This window comes from Cervus elaphus, chromosome 1, assembly GCF_910594005.1.
Source record: "Cervus elaphus chromosome 1, mCerEla1.1, whole genome shotgun sequence".
NCBI lineage: Eukaryota > Metazoa > Chordata > Mammalia > Artiodactyla > Cervidae > Cervus > Cervus elaphus.
In genome coordinates, this window is record NC_057815.1 from 76,626,218 (window position 1) to 76,641,698 (window position 15,481).

At 34.3% G+C, this 15,481-nt stretch overlaps 1 protein-coding gene across 1 annotated transcript in view; it reads right to left on the reverse strand.

The window, feature by feature from the left end:
• Positions 1-146: 146 nt before the first annotated feature.
• The window catches only part of CCDC73 (coiled-coil domain containing 73), a 154,785-nt gene continuing 139,450 nt past the window's right edge, over positions 147-15,481 (reverse strand). Inside the window, exons 17-20 of the mRNA XM_043908843.1 lie at positions 10,189-10,366; positions 7,613-9,115; positions 5,027-5,160; positions 147-362 (exon numbers count right to left, since the gene is read on the reverse strand). Of these exons, the coding sequence (XP_043764778.1) occupies positions 147-362; positions 5,027-5,160; positions 7,613-9,115; positions 10,189-10,366 (2,031 nt within the window). The remainder of the gene's footprint in view (positions 363-5,026; positions 5,161-7,612; positions 9,116-10,188; positions 10,367-15,481) is intronic.

Below are 15,481 nucleotides of genomic sequence, written 5' to 3' on the forward strand. Positions count from 1 at the left end.
ATAACAGTAATATAATTTCATCAAAGAAAAAAATTGGTGAAGTGAGTACAACTATAAAGCTTTAAATACAACAGTTGTATTCCAATTGAAACCACATCTATATTTCAGTGAAATAATTCACTGTGCAAGCATTTATAAACATTATTTTAATCTGTTTTTTCTGCCATCTCTTCTGCTTTTCTTTTTTTAGGTTGGTTGTCATTTTCTAAACTTAGAAACTTTTCAGTTTCATTTATTTGATCTGTTACCAAGTGCTGCCAGTCATCTTCACCAGAAGACAACGCATCTAAATCAGTATTCTTAATCTTGATTGCCTGAAAATGGCTTTGTAGCAGAGTTGATTTCAGAGGCTTTGTTTTCACCTAGGAAATACCAAACTTGTTTTACCACTGAAATTATTACTCATTTTCTAACCAGTCATCAATAAGCATTTAAAGAAAATCCTTCAGCCTCTGCAATTAGGGGTATGTGATAAAAACCCACTGTTGTCTTGGCTATTTTCCAGCTACCACCTTAGTAATTTTGGCCCCCCAAAATATAAAACGTGAGTTTGTACGCTTATGTAGTAGCTCTTCAAGATATACTCCAGGGATACCACAAATGTTTTCTTAAAGGTCTTAAGCTTTCTTTGAAAGAAAACATATTTAAAACAATGCAGATAAAAATCTGTTTAAAAAAAAAAATCTGTTTTGTCTGCTACTCCCTTTCCCTTCCCAAACAAGTCTATGTTTTGTATCTTCTATCAAGGCTGGGGAAAATTTTAAATGCTAACGGAAGTAAACTGCCATGTACAAACTGCCTTTTACTTCAGGTTTCCTCTTACGCTTCAGAGCACCATTGTTGGAGAAACAGCAAAGCGCAGTGAGGTTTTAAGTTGGTGTGTTTCCAAGGCACCACATTGGGTCATACTTCTAATACTGTGCTAAAGAAGTTTTTTTAAAGGTTTTTTTCTGAATATAAAATAATTACAAGTTCAGAAAATAGAGAAATGTGTAAAGAAACTAAAAAATCACTAGTAATCTGCTATCCAGAGAGACCTGTCAATATTTCGGTATTGTTTGCTATTAGTCTTTCTATTTTTAGCATCTGTATTTTAGTATTGACCATTCTATAGAATTTTATATCAGTTCTTCCTTCTGAATTGTTTCCTATACAATACAAACTTCTCATAAGCAAGTGTCAGTGGCTGCAAAATACTTTTTATGGGTGTGTGATAATTTACCTATGACCTGTTGCTGACATGTTTCCAATTTATCCCTATCAAATAAATTTGAGGGCTTCCCTGGTGGTGACTTTGCATTTACACTGCAGGGAGCACAGGTTCAGTTCTTGGTCAGGGAATTCCCCACATGCTGCAGGGTGTGGCAAAATTGAGTTAATTGTTGGAAAAAATCTCTCAGATAAAATGTTCTCTTAAATGGGAATATATTTTTGAAGTACAGAACAGAATAAGAATTTGATTAAAATTACCCAATATTGCAACCACCATTAAACATTTCAATATACATATCCTAGACTCTATATATACAGTTTTTAAAAATCTGGATCATTTATATGATTGTGCTGGGTTAAAAACATTTTTAACATTTTCCTCTAGAAAGCATGGCTCCATCATATTCCATGTTCCATAATTTAATATATTGTTGGACATTTGAGTTGTTGGAAAATGTTTACTGTTATTAAGCTATAATGAATGTCATTTGTTCATAAATCTTTGTGAAGATCTTTGAGTACTGCCTTAAAGTCTTTTCCAATCTGATAAAAGTGGCATATTTTTGTTAACATTGTGAGATTATACAGTAACAGTTTTTTAAACTGAATTTAAGTGTTTACATTTATCTCAGTTCCCTAAAGGCTGTGTCCTTTTGGACTGCTCTGGTTCCTGAGAATTCTAGTCAACCACCAATCCTCAGAGTCTTACTCTCTGATCCTTAGTGATGCTGGGTTCATGTTTGTCTCATTGCCTATGTTTTTATGAAATAACAGATGAAAACAAAAGTATCAACAAAGGACCACCAAAGAGACCTTAAGCAATTCATTTAACTTCTGTGGACCTCAGTTTTCTCATCAGATTGTTTTAGTTATAAAATGCTATTACTGTAAAGAGTAACCGGATAAAATGTACATAAATATATATTTTTCATAATGTCTGGCATGTAAGTGTTCAACGTACCTTGTGTAGCTCACAGGGCCAAAATGAATTAAAGTGGGCAGTGTGTCAGCCTCAGGCAGTACTGAGAATAGTTAACAGAGAAGTAGACCAAATCCAAAGCTAGGTTGCTGCTGGTTTTGGAGTAAAATGATTTGATGATCTGTATGACCTAATGGTCCTGTTTTGCCAACAAAATGCCAGAAACATCTTGGTGCATTTGACACCAAGTACAAATTACCCAATTTCCCAAAATCCATATTTTTGACTTGATGGAAAAAGGAAGGAGACACTTCACACTTCTCCTTTTTCCTACTTAGTGGGAGGGGCAGAAGCAAGGATTGGCCATAGAGAGAAGCAGGATGTAATTTTAAAGTTTTCACTTAACAAAACTTGTCCTATTTGGCTTAACTTAGGTTTTGTAGCCTATAGCAGTCATTCTAGTTACACGTATGTTACCACATGTCTTTGCTCCTTCCTAAAAAATCACTCACCTCTTCACCTCTTTCTGCCTGACTCAAAAGATCTGCTCTTTGGCCTAAAATATCCCCCAGCCTAGTACTAGTCCTCTTTAAGCCTGTGGTTACATTTTAAAATTCTGCATGAACCTAATACTGAATGTGTGAAACAGGTGACTGCTTACTCTGGCCCCTCTCTCCCATCCTCATTCCTGGGTGTAATCAAGATCGCAGCAGGCTGCCAACCTAACCCCTTCTAAGAATTAAAAAAAAACATTACTCTGGATTTACAGGAGAAAAATGAGTTAACTCGTAATAATTACCCAGAATTTTACAAAACTGATGTGGACAGTATACATAAAAACAATTGAAAAATTTAAAGAACTTATATTCCCTTTCAGGCCATAAGTCTTCATAAAATTCACTTTTCGTTTAGAACAAGAGTTGGCAAACTTTTGCTGTAAAAGAGCCAGAGTAAAACGTTTTTGGCTTTGTGGGCCAAGTGGCCTCCCTCACAAGTGCGTGACTCCGTCACTGTAACAAGGCCACAGAACTACAGGTAAAGGAAGGGGTGTGGCTGTTGTAATAAGCTTTTATTGTCAATAAAATCAAGGCAATAGGCTGCATATGGCGCATGAGCTGTCATTCAACAGCCTGTGATGCAGAAAAGCCTAAGTAAAAGAGGCTAGATTGGTCTTGTTTAATCCAGGATCACAACCTTTTCAGTGGAATTCACCTGCTTTTACATTTGTCCCATAGTAAATGTTGACTGGTGACCAAGCGTCAGCTGGGAAGCGCACACTGCTTGACACCAAGTGATGATCACTTTGCTAAACAGACATTTAGTGTGTTTTCCGCGCACCCGTATTTTTAGAAGAAACTTTTCTATTAACAAAAATTGAGAAGGTGATGTAGCATGTAACAGCCAAGATATCTAGTTTAAGTCCACTGCAAACTGTTCTTAATGCTCTGGAAAATTATTTCACATCTGTGTCACTGCCTCAATATGATTTTAAAGCTGTTGTGGGAATATTCAAAAAAGTTTTAAATTTTATAAATTCTTAACTAATTACAGAAAAAGCATTAGGGATGCGCTACAAAGAACTTATCTATTGGGTTGTTTTTTTCTTTTTCTTTTTTTTTAAATAAAAATGGGCTTGAAAGGGAGATGTGAAATTTCCATCATACCCTTAAACTGTTTGAAAATAGAACAATTATGTTAGAAGTGTTAAGTATTCAACCCAGTCAGAATGGATGTCTACCTTTGATACTCAAGCTTCTTTTTGCTTCTCACTTGATTCTGTGACTTACCCAATTAGCTAAAGGTCAGAACCTAGATTTCCCAGTGCCTAGTCTACTATGCATTAGTTACCACAGTTTAAAGATTGAACATTTGCACATCAAGCTGAAATCATTTGGTTTTGAGCTCAATTATGCACAGGTGAAAAACGTAGATCCTGATTTTAGTTTCAACTTTCCCAAAGGGACAGTTAGGCTACCTTACTTGAGGTTTCTCCAATTTAAAAATGGAAATAAAATGTATTGTTAGAAACTTACTCATAAGGCTGTGTTACTGCTATAATTTTCACTTTATAATAGTGCTCAAAAAAGCTGTTTAATGTGCATCTTTAAAATTTAAAATATACAGTGACTATGCACTTGCTTTTTTGTCATTTTTCTAACCTTTCTGGGTTCCTTATAGCAGTTATACTTGTTTTTTAGACTTTGAACAATACAGCCTTTTTTGCACTGAAGTTTTGCACACTTAAGTTTAAAAACTTACAAATTTTCAAAAAAAAAAAAAAAACCCAACAAAAACCTCTCAGTTGTAGTTAGTTGCTTTTCATATGACAAATGGACTCTTGGAGCCATATGACGTCTACAAATACTTTGCTTAATATTTATATCCATACTTGATTTCATATACTTATGAATATTTGATCCTTTCACATACTGTGTTTTAATTGAAATAATTTAAAATAAATAATTTCTTCTTTTGGAATAGTCAATTTCTGAAAAATAATATAAATTACCTTAAGCACTATTAAAAAGCAACTTATTTAAGGCAGCTTTTATTATAATTTTTAAAATGCTCAGTGAACTATTTTTTAATAGTTCAAGTAAATGCTCAAATGCCACTATTCCTAAATTTAGGTGACTAAAAAATAGAAGTACATGATACACTACCTCACACTCTCCTTCCCAAAACAGGCTGGATTATATCTATTTGATTTATACACTGTGACTTTTTCCTGCTGTTTTCCATCAACCTTAATTGTGAAAAATGGTGCCATGTTGCCCTCTTGATATTATTTTGGAGATCAGTTAGGTCTTAAACCATCCAGATGCATACAGTTCTACACATATCTGTAGAATTAGCTCACTAAGGTCTGCTCGGCAATATTTTTAATTGACTTACATGTTCTGTGGGAAAAGAAGAATCATAAAAAGTCTTTGCAATTGCATTCCTCTCTTCACTGGGCTCTCCCCTGGGATCTGGATGGATACTTGAGTTATTCAAAGTGTCAGCAGCTCTGTTAATGCTGGTAGTATCTGGTTGACAAAGAGGAAATGACAACTGAATTTTATTCTCCAGGGACTCATTTTGGTGACTAAACTTGTTTTTCTCTGATCCCATGTTTTTCTATTTAAAAAGTAACAATTTCTATATTCTTCTTATGTTGAATACTGGTTTTCATAGACTTTGCTCTTACTTCATTTCAGAAAACATTTTATTGCTACTTTCAAAAACCTGCTGATTTCACATTAAAACCAGTGACACAGTGTTATGATCTTCTCAAACAATATAACATACATTAAAATGTTATCCTTGTTCCCCTGGTTACTGGACTGCCTATGCATATAAACACTTATATAGTAAACATCTTACTAATACAAAGGGAAGAGTCTGAACCAACTGAAAAGATTTATAAATTATATTTAAAAAGAAACTGGCTATAAGAAGTCCAGGGGTCATTGTGTTTTAATAAATAGACAACAATTTAGAGAAACATGTCTTTGAAGGCTAAAAGATATTTAGGAGTATCTTTTATGAGTCTGAGTATTTTACAAGTTGAATTATTATAGAATTTTAGTCTTCTCTCCTTGCATCCTAATTCTATCACTGAGATTTAATTTAGAAGGAAAGACTGGTAAGAAAATGGTAAATGTTAGACCTGTCCATTGACTAACAGCATTAAACTAACTGCTGCATTTGATGGACAAAATTAATGGAATCTGAAGTTAATAAATTTTATTATATCAGGAAAATGATAGTTTGTGAAATGAGATTTTAAAGTGTTTTTGTGTTTTGTATTTTTCCCTAATTACTTCTCCATTCAAATGAGATATACTTGCTTTGCTTTTAATTCCCACTTCTTTTTAAAATTTTCTCAATTTCCTTTTTAAAAGAAGCCTGTTAAAGTCAGAGGGGCCATGCAAAGCTTTCCTTATAAGCCACATTTCTGTAATGGGTCTAAATGCATACTGTTAAACAGGCAAATTTCCCTAAAAATCTAAGACTATCTAACAGCCCCAACAACTTAAACATGTTGAGATTGCTATTAGCAAATAAATATTTTTATTATGGTCATACTTCTTAAACAGTAATTAAGTTATATTTATGCAGTGCCTATACATAAGATATACTGCATTTCTATTTTAAAATGTCTTTAATATGAAAATTTTAAAGTACACAAAAGTAGAGAGAATGAACCTTAATTGCTCATCACCTAGTTTCAGTACCTCCAATATTAAGTCATGTGTATGTCATCCATTTACTTCCCCCTCCCTCTTTTTTTATTCTGGAGGATGCTTTTATTTAATGTGGTAGGTTTTACTACAGTAAAGAATAGAACAGTCCCTACTATCTGAAATATTTACTATTTGAATGTATCAATATTGATCTATAACTATTAAGGGATTCAACTTAAAGTGTTTCAAATGATAAATATCAAGGATATGAAAGGTAATGTTACACCTCACTATTACTTGGGGCTTTCCTGGTGACTCAGATGGTAAAGAACCTGCCTGCAATGTGGGAGACCCAGGTTTGATCCCTGGGTTGAAAAGATCCCCTGGAGAAGGGAAAGGCTACCCACTCCAGTGTTCTTGCCTGGAGAATTCCATGGACAGAGGAGCCTGATGGACTATAATCCATGGGGTCACGAAGAATCGGACACAAATGAGCAACTAACACTTTCACTTGGCTTCCCTGGGTGGCTCAGGTGGTAAAGAATGCCTGCAATGCAAGAGATCCATGTTCGATCCCTGGGTCAGGAAGATCCCCTTGAGAGGGGAATGGCTACCCACTCCAGTATTCTTGCCTGGAGATTCCATGGACAGAGGAGCCTGGTAGGCTACACAGTCCATGGGGTTGCAAAGAGTTGGACACAACTGAGTGACTTTCACTTCACTATTACTTGCTAAACAAAAATACAAAGAGCTGGATTTGTGGTGTTAGTGAAGGGACAGACAAAACAGAAAAGTTAAGGAAGGAGGGAAAAATTAGAAGAAAGTGAGAGAAACTAAAACAGTTCTGAGAGAAGGAAGTTTGTTCTGTGTGTGTGTTTAGTATAGAAAGAAAAGGAGTAAACATGAATGAAGGCAGAAGCCTTATCAACAACTTTTCTGCATTTGCTCCAGCAAGTAAAAAAAAAAAGAGAGAGAGACTTGGATTAGGTAGATGTTCCTAATTTAAAATTAATGACACAAATGTGATTGTTTTTGCTAGTTTCAGTTCTTTGATAATGAAAAGGATTTTTTTTAAATTTCCAAAATGCAGTTGACCTCTGTACATGTTGATAATACTGGTTCAGATTTAAGTGAAAAGAAATCTGCTTCCATTTAAGTAAAACCTTTCCTACTTTTACATACATATACAGAGTCTTTAGGTTTAGGCAAAATAATATATATAGTAATATAAATTTTCATATTAAACAATCTGGAAAATTTTTACCAAGAATAATAAGTAGAAAAACAAATTTTAAAATAATTATTTTCTTACCTGGTCCAACATCCTTCCTGGCCTCATCCACACTAACATTTTTACAAAGTGTCATCGAAACAATCTTTTTGTTTTCTAACAGACCTACTGGTCTCTCGTTCAGCAACAAAGGAATGCTAGATGTTGAAGTGCTCACTGTTTGACTTTCAATTTGATTTACTTTTGACCAAGAACTAGGGCCTAAAAAATTCACATACACTAGAGTTTTCTCAGTTTTTTTATCTGAAGTTGAAAGATCAAAGGCTGACCTTCCACTTATGTTTACTAAATCTCCAGATGGCTTTATGTGAAATGAACATGATTCTTCCAGCTGTCCTTCACTGTAAATTTTTCCTGAAACAATGTCATTTAATGACTCCGTTTTCTCTGTACTATTTAACAATGTATGCTGTCTTTCATTAGGGAAGAGGTCTTTATTTTTAACTTCAGTTATCTGATTCTCATCAATCTGACTTTCTTTATTGGAAAACTGCATTTCTGTGGAAGTTTTCACATGAATAGCAGTTTTCATATCTTTGGCTTGTGAAGCATCTATATTCTCATTGTTAATTTGAAGATGGGAAAGAGTCACATTGTTTTCTAGATACCCCGAACACTTCTCAACTTGACTGTTTTGCATGTCATTCAGATTTTTCCATATAGTTCTTTTCCCAGGGCTTGAGTTGGGTGTCACCAACACAGGCATGATATTAACAATTTTATCTGAATTCTTTAAAAGTACATTCAAATTGTCACTGAAAACAGCAGAAGAAATGGGGTGGCTGATTGCTATATCACAAGGAATAGCTATTTCAGGTTGCTCTGAAGGATGGTCACCAACTTGCTGAACATCTGAAGTTTCTTTAAATGGCAATAGACTACATTCACTTCTTTTACTTAACAGCTGTGTCTGTCTTATTTTACATTGTTTATCATCTAACACAACATTATTTGAATCCTGTAAACTATATTTCTGAGACTGGACAAGATTCCTTTTTACATCTACAGAAGAATCCAAATCTGTTTTGATTTTGTGGCTATTTGTGATTACCATCTCTGTGGTATTTTCTTGAGTCCCTGGAAACAATCTGAACTGTTGTTTGAATGGCTCATCTTCAGAAACATCTTTTTTATGATTTGTATGGCAAACCATCTCATTTAAAATACTGTTAAATGATGTGCTATTATTTTCAACCCCCAGATGTACATCTGCATGGTGAAGATCTAATCCTTCAGTTCTTTCTAGATGTATCTTTTCTGTTTCCATTGATGAATCTGCCACTACAAAGGGAATACTTGATGATTTAAGTTCTGTACACTCATTATCTTTTTCCAAGTCCACCTTGTTTTTTATTTCTGTAGTAACCACCTTTGTAAAGTCGGTAATATCCGAGGTTTGTCCTTCACTAATTAATTCTTTTTCTATGCCGAGGGTTTTGCCTAGGGATATTTCACTTTGGTTTTCATCCTGAGGCACAACAATATCAATTTTATTCTTGGAGCTTTTTTCAAAAAGCTGTAAGTCTGTTATAATGAGAACACAGTAAAATTTTGGGTTATATACTAAAGCCTGCTTTTATAACACATATTAACTGTTTTTAAATATATATATATTTAATTTTAAATATTTCACTGGCAAGCTACCACACAAACATAATGACATCAGTTTTATATAAATACTGAGTTCCCTTTAGTAAACATGGTAAAATATTTGGTTCTACCCATATTAAATTTGTATTTCATAACAGAGAAAGTAGTTTTGGTTTAAAAAAGTAAGTTGAGGGCATTACAAAATGGTTATTTCTCTAGTCTGTTACTTCCTTTTGCACATACAGTATAATTCCATACAAACACACAGCTGATTAGATAAAAATTAATTTACACTAATAGCCATATTGTAATTTCTCTTATTACCTAGATCCAGAAGCTGCCAGCTGGCTTCTTTTCATCACTTTTTTGCTCCCTACCTTGTAAATATTTTTAAAATCTGGAATACTTTTGGGCAAAGTATACAGAATATCTACTTAAGATATTAATTTTAATCACCTGGGTTTTAACCATAGCTTTCAAAATTTCAGTATAGTTACAATAATCTGTAGGCCATGAAGGGTCTTTTTAATCCAATCATTCTCTCTACAACATCCCCACCAAGTGGTTGTTCAGCCTAGGTTTGAACACCTTCAGATTACCTTCTTTAAACAGCTCTTTTTCAATATGGATGAATTTAGTCAATTATTTCAATGGTTACAGAAAGGTAATTTGAACTAAGAAAAGTGCTCTAGAATTTGGTCATCAAAAGGTTGCTGGTAGCTCAGAGAACACTCTCAGCAAACAAATGAAAGCAGAAACCAGAATGCAAAAAGCCAACGAGTAAGTGATGAGAAAGGAAAGCAAAAGTGTATTTTTTCCCCTGAATATTGACTCAATTAAAGAACAGCTCAAAAGACATCTAAGTCCTTTTGTTAAGACATACAAATGGAAAAGTATTTCTCCAATTATACTGCTAGGTCCTCAAAGCAAAGACTGAAATTGATATCCCCCTGAAAGACCAATATAAAAATTAGAAAACATCAATATAACTGGGTTACCTTTATTACCTATAATGATTTCCTCTAAAAATGGGCCTTCTTTCGTTTCTCCTTTTTCTTTGTGTTCAGTGTCTAAACAACAACTCTTGGTATTTTCTTCCCTTATTTCTTGCCTGGAATTATATTTCTGTATTATGGTGTTTTCTGATTTTTCCACTGACATTTCAGTGTTTACTTCTGGAAGATTCTAGTGTAAAATGGAAAAGATTCCTTTAATGTAAAACATATTGTTAAAAAGTATAAAATACCTGAACAAATTTTGCTAATGAAAGTGGAATCTATATTTCAGTTAATCATCCAGCAATTTGTATTTGAAAGCCAAATGACTTTTTTACTACACTTAAATATATTCCTCTTTATAACAAGATCACTCTAAGTTCATTTTGTATAGTCTATCATATTTAAATAAAATGGAGAGCCTTAGATGTTTTCAAACATGCATTCCACATTATTACAAATACCACATATTAAGAATCACTCCTTTATTAAAAGCAAAGTAGTCATGGCAGGCAAATTGTTTTGAGTGCTTGGTGTTTCTATGTATCTTTAAAATAGTGACTGAATTCAACATCTTTTTACTCCCCCGAAATATTGAACATATATTACATGGAAGCACTGCACTAGGCTTTGGGATACAATGATGAACAAAATATAGTCACTATCCTCAAAAAATTTATGGTCAACTGAGAAAGATAGGAAAAGAAATAACAGACAATTTTAATATAGATGGGGATAAGAAAGCACTCCAGGGATAAGAAATGGAATTTACAGATGTTAAAAACAAACAAAACTATAGTCATTTCATGTAGTTCTACTTCATGGAACTACCTGTGATTTCCTTCAGCATGAGCTTAGATGCTGTGAGAAGAATAGAGAGAAATAAGTCTTGAGCTAGGCCTAGATCATTAAGGGCCCCCAAAGAGCATGCTAAGTAGTACAGACTCTACCAGGAAGTCAATGAGAAGTCACTGAAGGATTTTAGATAAGGTTATTAATATGAGCTGACTGGAAAGACCATTCTGGCTACAGTATAAAGAATGGATTGCTTTCCAAACTTCACTAATTAAAAACTGCAATAAGAAATAAGTATGTCTCACAACACAATGAGCATACCAACACCACTCACTCAATGAGATACATTCTAATGTTTTCTATACTACATTAGTTTATTTCATTTTTAGAAGAATGCCAGTCATTAACTACTAGGCCGATTTCCATGAATCACTAATAAGTTGCACTTGGTATCTGACAAACACTGAATTAAGGGGAAACAACATATGAGGCAGAGAGATGCATCAGAAGAATGCTGCAGTAGTCCAGGTGATATCAGTAAAGCTGAAAAGCCTGAAGAGACACATGAATTATGTACTGAGCTACTATCAAATGTTGAGTGACTGGATATAAAAACTGAGAGGAAAGTCAAGACTGATTTGCAGAGGTCAGATTGGGTACCTAAGAGACTGGTGAGTATTATTTACTGAGCTAAAAAACAGGAATAGGAGGTTTAAAGAAAAATATCACGAGTTCATTTTGAATCTCTTGAGTTTGAAGAGTTAAGACAGACAAAAAGGTGGAGATGTCTAGTGAACATTTAGATGTACTGATTGGGAGATTTTAAGAGAAAAATTGACTTCGAAAAATAAGTTTGAAGATCACTGGCAGATAGACGGCAACTGAAGACATACTGGTTGACGAGACTGATTGGGAGTATACTTTAAGAAGAAAGAGCACAAAGAATAAAATGCTAATGAAAACCCCCAAAGGAGAGCAGGGCAAGAGAAACTTGCAAAAGAGAAGTTTGCAAAGGAGATTGAGAAAAACAGTATGATAGTTGCCAGGAGCTTTGGAGTTGGATAAATACAGGTTCAAATCCTGTTTCAGTACCTGCTGTGAAATCCCAGCAGGATACTTATAGAGTTGACACGTCAACATCATGGGTTTAAATAGCACTGGTCCAATTATACACATATATTCTTCAACAGTAAATACTACAGCACTATACATCTGCAGTTGGTTGAATCTGTGGATGCTGAACCATCAATATGGAGGAACCATTTTTATGAAAGACTGATTATAAGTTATATACAGATTTTTTACTGTTCTGAGGGTTGGTGCCCCTAACCCCTGAGTTGTTCCAGGGTCAGCCATATTAAGAGTTAACAGTGGTTTAAAATAGTAAACATTTACTATCTCATCTTTTAGATAGATCAGGAATTTAGGAATGGCTTGGCTTGATGGTTCTGACCCAGGCCTCTCATGAATGTCTAGTCAAACTATCATCTGAAACTTGGGGCTGGAACTTCTGCCTCTAGAAGGCTCACTTACATGGGTAACTGTAACACATGGGTTACATGGGTACATGTGTTGGCTGTTGGCTGGAGGGCCCAGTTCTCTTTTATGTGGCCTTTTATCCTCTAGGGTGTCTCCACTATGTAGGCTCTCTGGTAGGATAGCTGGGACTTTTTTACATGTCTCAGAGAGAAAGAGACTGAGAGACAGTGTGTTCACCCAAGACAGAAACCACAGTCTTCTTATAACCTAATCTCAGAAGTAACATTGCATCACTTCTGCTATAGTCTATTAACTAGAAGCAAGTTACTAAATCCAACTCAAACTCCATGGAGAGTATTACAAGAGAATGTGAATACCAGGAAGTGGAAATCACTTGGTGCCTCAGTATATACCTTCCAAAAATTAAAACTAGAGATTCAAACAGCTAGTTGCATGTCAGTGTTCAAAACAGCACAACAGCCAAAAGGTAAAAGCCCAGGTGTCCATCAACAGAAGAATGGACACACAAAATGTGGTATATTCATACAATTGAATACTACTCCACCATAAAAAAGAATGAAGTGCTACAACATGCATGAACTCTGAAAACATCATCTAAATAAAATAAACCAAACAGGGAAAATATTGTATAATTAGTCAGAAGTTACTGATTAATGGTTATACAGTTTCTGTCTGGGATGATGAAATTTTGGAAATAGATAGCGGTGATGACTATACAACACTGTAGCTGTAATTAATGCCATTGAGTTATAATTGTAATTTTAAACTTAACACTTTAAAATAGCAAATTTTATGTTATATATTTTACCACAATAAAATAAATTTCTAAATAAAAATGGTCTACAGAACATCACAGAAAGTATGATTTTATTTTAGTTTTTAAAAAGTACATGTATACGAATGTCTATTTGTTTCTATACAAACTGATGTGCAGGAAAACTCTGGAAGTCATATACCATAATTTTAATAATCACTATTTCTGGGTGGCTGGGGTTATGCATGATCTTCACTTTCTTATTTTAAAGTGTCTATACTGTCTACATTTCTTAAAAACATGATTTATAGTCTGATTAAATAAAATACTTTCAATTTGAAAGTGAATGAATGCTGATCAACTTTTTATGAAGGAAGTCTATATTCATTTTATAATCAATCAGATGTTGTAGGAATTACTTGCCGCTTACAACTCTCAAGCTGCATTACATTTATGAATATTAAAACAGCAATAAGTATGACATAACCCACTGAAATGTTGTGAAGTAATTAGCCTCCAACTAATAAAAAAAAAAAGAAAAAAAATTAATAAAAAATAAATAAATAAATAAAACAGCGATAAGTATCTCCTGCCTGGACTACTTCAGTATTCTCCAAGCTGGAGCCTGTGTCCTTAGTTTTGTCTCACTGTCTAACCATATCATCACCAAAATGATATTTTTTAAAGAGTAATCTAATCACTGTACTTCCTTGTTTAAAAGCTCCCAAATGACATGGTCAAGAACAAAGTTCCACCAACAGTCTATACAGCTTTCCAACCTCTTCTCCTGATACTTACTGCACTGCTAGCAACCTCTATAGCAGCCTCGCTAACAGACATCTAGTTAACATACTGAAATTGAAAGATAAAAACCATATGATTATCTCAATAGATGCAGAGAAAGCCTTTGACAAAATTCAACACTCATTTATGATTAAAACTCTCCAGAAAGCAGGAATAGAAGGAACATACCTCAACATAATAAAAGCCATATATGACAAACCCACAGCAAGCATTACCCTCAATGGTGAAAAATTGAAAGCATTTCCCCTGAAATCAGGAACAAGACAAGGCTGCCCACTCTCACCACTACTATTCAACATAGTGTTGGAAGTTTTGGCCACAGCAATCAGAGCAGAAAAAGAAGTAAAAGGAATCCAGATAGGAAAAGAAGAAGTGAAACTCTCGCTATTTGCAGATGACATGATCCTCTACATAGAAAACCCTAAAGACTCTTCCAGAAAATTACTAGAGCTAATCAATGAATACAGTAAAGTTGCAGGATATAAAATTAACACACAGAAATCCCTTGCATTCTTGGAGAAGGAAATGGCAACCCACTCCAGTATTCTTGCCTGGAAAAATCCATGGACAGAGGAGTCTGGTGGGCTGAAGTCCATGGGATTACATGACTGATCGTGTGTGCACGAGGGTGGAGGGAGATGGGTTGGTAGCAAGAAACTGGTAGAACTAAAAAATAAATAAATAAAAAAAATAAATAAAGACTCGATAAAAATGACAAAAAAAAAATGTGCCTCAGGAATTGAGGGCACTTCATGTTTGATATTGAATCCATGTTTGTTTAATTATCATCCCCTTGTCTCACAACATTCAATTTGAAGAACAAAAATAAAAGCAGCTAATCAACTATTAAAAAAAAAAAAAAAAAAAAAAAAAAAAAAAAAAGAAATCCCTTGCATTCCTATATACTAACAATGAAAAAACAAAAAGAGAAATTAAGGAAACAATACCATTCACCATTGCAACAAAAAGAATAAAATACTTAGGAGTATATCTACCTAAAGAAACAAAAGACCTATACATAGAAAACTATAAAACACTGATGAAAGAAATCAAAGAGGACACAAACAGATGGAGAAACATACCATGTTCATGGATTGGAAGAATCAATATTGTCAAAATGGCTATTCTACCCAAAGCAATCTATAGATTCAATGCAATCCCTATCAAGCTACCAACGGTATTTTTCACAGAACTAGACCAAAGAATTTCACAATTTGTATGGAAATACAAAAAACCTCGAATAGCCAAAGTAATCTTGAAAAAGAAGAATGGAACTGGAGGAATCAACCTGCCTGACTTCAGACTCTACTACAAAGCCACAGTCATCAAGACAGTGTGGTACTGGCACAAAGACAGAAATATAGACCAATGGAACAGAATAGAAAGCCCAGAGATAAATCCACGAACCTATGGACACCTTATCTTTGACAAAGGAGGCAAGGATATACAATG